The sequence below is a fragment of the Lipotes vexillifer genome, unplaced genomic scaffold, assembly GCF_000442215.2.
Source record: "Lipotes vexillifer unplaced genomic scaffold, Lipotes_vexillifer_v1.1 scaffold330, whole genome shotgun sequence".
In the NCBI taxonomy this organism is placed as follows: Eukaryota; Metazoa; Chordata; class Mammalia; order Artiodactyla; family Lipotidae; genus Lipotes; species Lipotes vexillifer.
In genome coordinates this window covers 578,410-587,120 of record NW_006775627.1, presented here as the reverse complement: position 1 = coordinate 587,120, position 8,711 = coordinate 578,410, and the positions used below count along the sequence as shown (strand labels likewise).

General features: G+C 34.1%; 1 protein-coding gene across 5 annotated transcripts in view; it reads right to left on the bottom strand.

The window, feature by feature from the left end:
• LOC103086512 (sodium channel protein type 1 subunit alpha) overlaps window positions 1–2,725 on the bottom strand; it is a 90,351-nt gene extending 87,626 nt beyond the window's left edge. For all 5 annotated transcript variants that reach the window (XM_007450050.1, XM_007450053.1, XM_007450052.1 and 2 more), the window contains exon 1: window positions 2,419–2,725. In XM_007450050.1, coding sequence (XP_007450112.1) covers window positions 2,419–2,682 — 264 coding nt within the window. In that variant the 5' untranslated portion in view covers window positions 2,683–2,725. The remainder of the gene's footprint in view (window positions 1–2,418) is intronic.
• Window positions 2,726–8,711: the final 5,986 nt, after the last annotated feature.

The following is an 8,711-nucleotide window of genomic DNA, read 5'->3' as shown; positions in this document are numbered from 1 at the left end:
AAGGAGTGTACACACAACCATAGAAAGTTATAAAACATGAAAATGCAAAAGGAGGAAATTTCCAACACATAGCTCAATCATGTCCTAAGCACGCCATGTTAGTTTTTAAGGATTTCAGTACTGCAAAAAGTTTCACTTGTATTTCTGTTGAATGACTTACATTTGGAGACTTGCTGGTTGTCAGATCAACGTGAAAGCAATGCATGTGCCTCACCTTGGGGAAACCTCCTTTCTGATAACAATATTTCTCTTATCCGGTTGTGCTACTTGCACTCTGTGATTTGTTCCAAAATACCAAAATATTTTTCCTTCCTCACACAATGTGCATTTGAAGATAGGGACAGAAGATGTTAAAGGCAAGTTGGAATGTGAACCTAACAAAGTTTATAAGGGTTACTTCACCACAAGAATCTGACTGAATAGTCATTCCTTCAGGATTGGTCTTTTACCCTCAGTTTTAAGACCTTTCTTTTAACTATTTGGATGGGTTTGCATCATTTTGCTTTCCATCTGCCTTTATATCCTTTGTTATATCTCATTCATTATAAACCAATTGTGGACGGCTTTGTTTGGGGACATTCCCTCAAGATGACAACTTTTATCAGTCTAAAAACTCTTTAATTTAAAGGAAAAGATTAATTGGATGATCTCGTTTCTACTTGAAGAATAGCTGCCCTTGTCAACACACATTAGTTTGGTCTTTCTCAATGTATGCATTTATTGTTTTATAGATAAGGACACAGCACAGGAGATGGGATGCTAGATTTCAGCCCTGTTTGATGAAGTGGTAGACTCTGCATGGCTTTCATAATTTTTAGATGGTGGTTACTACTGGAGAGGTGGGAGCTGGATGTCTGGGGGTAGCAAAATGCCTGCTGAGCATGGAGCCCACTAACCCACTGTAATAGCAGCTCTAAATAGACTGGCTATGTCCAATGGCTATAAATAAAGTAACATACTTTAGTGTTAATGAATTTCTGGCTAGAACACATCAGAGTCATTATTTCAATAATAGAGTAATTTTAAATAAGTTAAAATGTACGAATAGTTGGATTATCCACATTTTTACTTTTTTTATACAAATAAACCCCTCGTAGTCTGCTTAATTTGGGTTTTAGCTTTTTAGATATCATATTAAATTAATTTCCAAAGGAGTGATTTAATGACAAAATTCAATTTTTCTCACAATTTAAATGGTAGTTAGAACACAGATCATGGCTTACCTACTAAGATTTAATAATACAATGTTAAAAAGCAAAGTTAAATAAAAGATAATGAATCTACGGAAAATTATTAATCTCTTCCCTCACAGTAAAATGGTCAAATCAGTTTTTAAAAAAGAAAAGTGTGTTACACTTAAGCTGGCTATATCCTGAAAAGTTTTTTTAAAAATCTGAACATTATGAGGTTTTTACCTCTGAAAGTTGTAGTAGTCAATGAGAATGTATTAACAAAACTGTCTCGAATCCAAATACTAAAATTCCAAACTTATGCACTTGATAAAAACTAACACGATAACTGCCAGCAACCAAAAGCATCCCTAAACGTTTTGTGGGTATTTTTAAGGCCCATGTTTAAAAGATCTCATTTGCTTAATTACAATATTTGTGCTGTACCTTTCCACCAAGAGTTCACAAATATATTATTCTAGGTGAAAAGGATAATAAAATATTACAAATTAACTAGTCATAAATTTAATCTAAAATCAATACAATAATCTTTTTTGATTTTATCTTTTTCTACACTTTTCTTCTTGGTTTGGTGAAATCATGGTCATAATGAAAGGCTGGGTGCTTACTATTTTCATTTCAAGCATGGATATTCAAATATCATTTATATGTTCTTCAGAATACTATATTTTTGGTCATCCTTACCAAGATCAATATATTTCCACCAAAACATTAAAAAAATTTTAAACTATAGTTTATATAGGAATGTTTTTTCCCAATGAAAAAGTTTCTTCAGGAAGTTAACTGATATATTATATATAACATAATATTTATATATAATATAGAAACTGAAAACCCTTGTGGCATCAAATTTTGTTCCGTGAGAAATGAATACCAATATTTTTGAGGTCTTTATAATTTGTGATAATTTCAAGATTTTCAAGTACAGAAAACCCATAAATAGTAAATACAATCTCTGGGGAGATGTTTTTAATTTGTTAAATTAGCTGCCTACAACTTACATTTATTTTTAGGTATCTATTGTGGTGCATTTGGGACAGCTCCATCTGTTATGATATAATCAATTTATTTGTCATGTATATGCATAAAACATATGCAAATGTGTTTTATTTCCTAAACAGAAGGATACTTAGACTTTGTGCTAACTTGGCTTGTGTTGGTGCTATAACAGTCCAAGGTATACTCTAAGGCAATTAGCAGCAAAATATGCCTGATAAAACACACTCACTTTTTTATTGATATAGTACGGGTCCAGGTCCTCCAGCGGCTCTGACACCATCTCTGGAGGGATGTCTCCATAAATAAAAGGAAGGTTCTTTCCAGCTTCCAAGTCACTATTTGGCTTTGGGCCACGTTCATCATCATCTTTCTTGTCTGGTTTGGGATTCTTAGCCTTTTCTTCTGCAATGCGTCTTTCAATAGCTGCAAGAGATTCTCTGGTGAAGAAGCTGAAGCTGTCAGGTCCTGGTGGTACAAGCACTGTTTGCTCCATTTTGTCATCCTGCACATTTTAATCACCATTTACTCTGCATATGAAAGTCCTAAAAAAAAAAAAGAATACAGATATTTTAAGGAGATTAAGAGATCTTAATATCTGCAAACTCCTGCCATGAAATAAGAGCTAGAGGATTGAAATGTTCGTTTCCAATTAAATCCAAATGGAATTACTAAATATAAATTCTTTTTCTGTAGTAAGAACATTTAACTTGAGATCTTTAACATTACCCTTTTAACAGATTTTTAAGTATGCAAGACATTATTGTCAACTATAGTCACGAAGTCGTACAGCAGCTCTCTAGAATTTATTCATCTTACATAACTGAAACTTTATGCCCAGTAAATAGCAACTCTCCATCTCCCCCTTCCCCAGCTTCTGGCAAACACCATTCTACTTTCTGCCTCTATGAGTTTGGCTTAACAAACGTGTTTTCTATCTCGGGTTTGTTAAATGTCCCATGTTTATTAATTCTTGTGCTTTGCCGAGACAGGAACTGTGCCATAACTTAAGAAAGTAGTTGAAGTATAGCCTTAATTAAAGTACATTAGCTAAATACCACCCTGTTCCAAATGGGCTGTGCACTCTGTGAGCCACACAGAAGATGAGGATGTAGCCCCATAGAGACCATGGTTAGCTCATCAACAGGCTGAAGTGGAAAGGGAGTTGCCTCTGAGAGGATATAAAATCCAACCCTCTAATCTGCACAGATGGCTCCTGGCCAAGCCGGTCAGAACAGTTTGCTGCAGCCAGACTTAATGACCAGTCAAATAGCCACTGCTGTCCTGATTGAGCCTTCATCTATTCTGAGATACAGACAACTGGAACTGTGACCTGTCACATCATCAGCCATGCTAGGGTTGGCTTACTTAAACACGTACAGAAAGAGACGGTCCAAGGTTAGACAGATGCCATTTAGATGACTAAGAATGAGAGAAAGGTGAGGCTGGGAAGAAATCACTAGATTGGGCTGCAGGTGGGAGAAGATAGCTGTATGTGCAGGAGGTAGCAGGATTCTCTAATTTCAAGAAAATAAAATAATCGGAAAGAAGACAGTTCCGTAAATTAAATAGGAACTGAGGTGTTTTCCTTCACTAAAGCAATAATGATATTCTTGCTGATTCTATAGTCCTATAGTGAGAAACATATGAGGACCCGAGGCAAAACACTCAACTCTGTGTAGCAGTCAGACTTGATCTGATGCCCGAGGCCAAATCCCAAATGTATTGTTTTAAGGCATATTTAATATCAGCTCAAATTTCACAGATATTACTGAGCCAAAACTTCTCAGAGCCTAAGCTATCATTTGGCCACACGTTTTATTTGGACACTGCATTAACTCATTAAAGTCAGCAAGCTGGGACTTCCCTGGTGGCACAGTGGTTAAGAACCCGCCTGCCAATGCAGGGAACACGGGTTCGATGCCAAGTCCGGGAAGATCCCACGTGCTGTGGAGCAACTAAGCCTGCATGCCACAATTACTGAGCCTGTGCGCCTAGAGGCCATGCTCTGCAACAAGAGAAGCCACTGCAGTGAGAAGCCACTGCAATGAGAAGCCCGTGCACCGTAACAAAGAGTAGTCCCCACTCACCACAACTAGAGAAAGCTGCGTAGCAATGAAGACCCAAAGCAGCCAATAATAATAATAATAATAATAATAATAAAGTCAGCAAGCTATGATACAGTTAATTGCAGCTTTGGTGTATATGAACTGCAATAATAAAACTGCTGCCATAACTATCTTTTGAGAGGTCTTATAGGGATCTCAAATTTCACTGAAGGAGATTCCCATTGCTGTGAGGTTTATGACCATACTTTTTAGGGGGTGACCAGAAACAAGGAGGGATGGAAGTCTAAATTTGTACTCTCCATCCATTAAGTGAACTAACGAAACTTTCAGAGGTTATTACAATCTACCTGCAATTCAGCTCAGGGCCTGGAAGAATAGAAAAAGTTAAACCAGTAAATTTAAATCAATGGAAAAAGAATATTTTGCCTTAAAATTTTACTGATCCCATAAGGCATCAGAAAAATACTGGCATTTATTTATTTGGAAGTAAAAGTTTAGGGATAACAAGCACGGTGCATTTTCTAAGGGAAGTTTTATAACATCAGTGTATGTATGGTTTTATTTTTAACTAATTAGTTTTTTGATAAAAAACATGTGTAAATGATATAAATTCAAAACATTAAAAAACAACAGTGTAAATTTTCCCTGCCATGTTGTTCTCCAACAATCAATTCCTGGTCCAGCGGTAACCACAGTTATCTGTCTACATATATTTTTCCAGTTATGTAATAGGTATGCGCCAATCACATGGGTGTATGTATACTCATACATTTTCTGTTTAAAAACACATACATAGAATATCTTGCTATACAAACTTTTCTGCACCCTGCATTTTTCACTTAAAATATATATTAGAATTCATTCCTTATCAGTTTTTATAGATTCAACTCTTTTTATCAGCTGCATGGTTTTCCATTTTTTGTACATACTATAATTTATTGAATCAATTACCTAGTTATGGGTATTCAGGATGTTTTCAGTCTTTTGTTATTATAAATAAAGCTGCAATTAATATATTTTAAACACATACTTTCACATATATGTGAATATATTTATGGTATCAATTTCTAAAGTTGGAATTTGCGCAAAAAGTGAATCTTTAATTTTGATATTATCACAAAATAACTCTCTCTGAAGGTTGAACCAATTGATTCTCCTGACAACAATGTAACACGGTGCCTGCTCATCTCCATCCTCGCCACATAATGTGTTATCATACTTTCAATACGTTCAACCTGACTGAGGCAAAAATGGGGTCATATAATTGTTTTAATTTGCATTTGTCTTAAAATGAGAAAAGTTGAACTTATATGAACTTATATGAGCATATGTTTAAGAGCTATGTTTTCTTTTCTGTGACTGCCTAGTTAAATAATGGACCATGTTTTCATTTTCATTTTCTTTTCCTTTTTAATCTATAGCACCTTTTAAATACAACATGAACCATTTAATTTCGGGATATGGGGGCTTTTAAAAAACATACAGTGTATGTATTTTGACTTTATGGTGTTTTATGCTACAGATTAAAAACATTTTAACTAAAAAATGTTTAATGTTATGTGATGATCAAACTCTAATTCTTCTTTGGTTTCTAGATTTTGTGTCATGCTCAGGAAAGCATCCATGTCCCTCTGGAAGTGTGGAAGGACATATCATATATCATGTTTTCTTCTTGAATTTTTGTCATTTTTATGGCTTAGTTTTATACATTTAAATCTTTGATCTATTTGGAATTTGTTTTCTATCTGGAGTGAGGCAGAGATCCATTTTTTTCTAGTTGTCCCAACATTAATTACTGAATAAGCTAACTTCTCCACTAATGCACGATATATATATATATATATATATATATATATATATATATATATATATATATAAAACCCCCAAAGTCAACAACAAACTTTACAAACCCTAGATCTATTTTCATTAAAGTTAAGAAAAAAAATCAACACTATACAAACCAATCCAATTAGATGTGAGAAACAATTATATTATTTAATAAGGATGAAGGAAGTAAAATACAGTTATTTGCATATTATATGATTGTATGCCTAGAAAACTCAATAGAAACATATGAAAAATTCCTAAAAGTGGTGAAAGAATTGAGGTGTCTGAGTTCAAAGGTAACATAAAAAACTCAATAGATTTTCTTTATAGGAAAAACACAAGTTTAAAAATACAATGGAAGAAACTAGAAGCTTTCCCACTCAGATTAGAAATAAGGCAAGGATGTCCCCTCTCACCACTTTTCAACATCATACTGGAAGTTCTAGTTAATGCAATAAACCAAGAAAAGGAAGTAAAAGGTATACAGATTGAGAAGAGAGAAATAAAAATGTCTTTGTTTGATGATCACACAATTGTCTATATAGAAAAATCCAAAAGAATTAACAAAAGAACTCCTAGAACTAATAAGTAATTATAGCAAGGTTGCAGGATAGAAGGTTAATATACAAAAGTCAATCGCTTTCCTATATACCAGCAATGAACAAGTGGAATTAGAAATTAAAAACACAAAACCATTCAGATTAGCACTCCCCTCAAAGAAATACTTAGGTATAAATTTAACAGATTACGTTCAAGGTCTAGATGAGGAAAATTATAAAACTGGTCAAAGAAATCAAAGTACTAACTAAATAAATAGAGATATTCCTGTTCATAAGTAGAAAGATTCAATATTATAAAGATGTCAATTCTTCCCAAATTGATCTCTATTTGTCCATTGATCTACTGATCAATGAAATCTCAATCAAATTATTTTGTGGATACTGACAAACTGTTTTGCAAATTTATATGAAAAAGCAAAAGACCCAAAATAGACAATAAAATAGTGAAGGAGAACAAAAATGTTGGATAATTGAAAGTATCTGACTTCAAGAAGATACAGCAATCAAAAAAGTGTGGTATTGGTTAAAGAACAGACAAATAGATCAACAGAAAAGAACAGAAAGCCCAGAAATAGACAACATGAATATAGTCAACTGATCTTTGATAAAGGAGCAAAGGCAATACAATGGAGCAAAGATAATTATTTCCAACAAATGATGCTGGAACAACTGGACATCCACATACAAAAAAAAAAAATGAATCTAAACACAGACCATATACCTTTCACAAAAATTAGCCTAAAATGGATCACAGACCTAAATGTAAAATGCAAAACTATACAATGCCTAGAAGATAACATAGAAGAAAAAGTAGATAATCTTGGGCAAGGTAATGACTTTTTAAATAAACACAAAAAGCATGATCTACGAAAGAAATAATTGATAAGCTGTACTTCATTAGAATTAAAAACTTCTTCTCTATGAAAGACAATATCAAGAAAATGAGAAGACAAGCCACAGACTGGGAGAAAATATCTGCAAAAGACAAAAGCTGATAAAGGACTGTTATCCACAATATACAAAGAACTCTTAAAACTCAACAAAAAGAAAACAAGCAACTTAATTAAAAAATAGGTCAAAGACCTTAACCAACACCTCACCAAAGAAGAAATACGGACGGCAAATAAGCATATGAAAAGATGCTCCATATCATGTGTCATCAGGGAAGTGCAAATTAAAACAATGATGAGATACAACTACCTACCTATTAGAATGGCCAAAATCCAGAACACTGACAACACAAAATGCTGGCAAGGATGTGGAACGACAGGAACTCTCAGTCATTGCTATTTGGAATGCCAAATTGTAGTTTGGAAGAGATTTTGTCAATTTATTACAAAACAAAACTTACTCTTCACATATGATCCAGCAGTTGTCTTCCTTGGTGTTCACCCAAATGAGCTGAAATCTTATGTCTATACAAATACCTACACATGGCTGCTTATAGCAGCTCTATTCATAATTGCCAAAATATGGACACACCAAGATGTCCACAACCAGTAGGTGAACGAATAAATAAACTGTGGTACATCTAGACAATGGAATATCATTTAGCACTGAAAAGAAATGAGCATCAAGCCATGAAATAACATGGAAGAAACTTAAATACATATATTACTAAGTGGAAGAAGCCAGTCTGAAAAGGTTACATACTGTATGATTCCAACTATATAGCAATTTGGAAAAGGCAAAACTATGAAGACAGTAAAAAGCTCAGTTGCTAGGGGTTAGAGGGAAAGGAAAGTTGAATAGGTAGAGTGCAGAGGATTTTTAGGGTAGTGAAACTGCTCTGTATGATATTATAATGAGGTAAATGTCATTATACATTTGTCCAAACTCATAGAATTTTCAACACCAAGAGTGAAGCCTAATGTAAACTAGACTTTGGGCGATAATGATGTGTCAATGTAGGCTCATCAATTGTAACAAATGTACCACTCTGGTGTGGGATGTTGCTAGTGAACAGTGCTTGTGTGGGAGCTGGGCATATATAGGAACTCTACTTCCTGCTTAGTTTTGCTGTGGACCTAAAAAATAGTCTATTTAAAAGGAGGAAAATACAATTGATG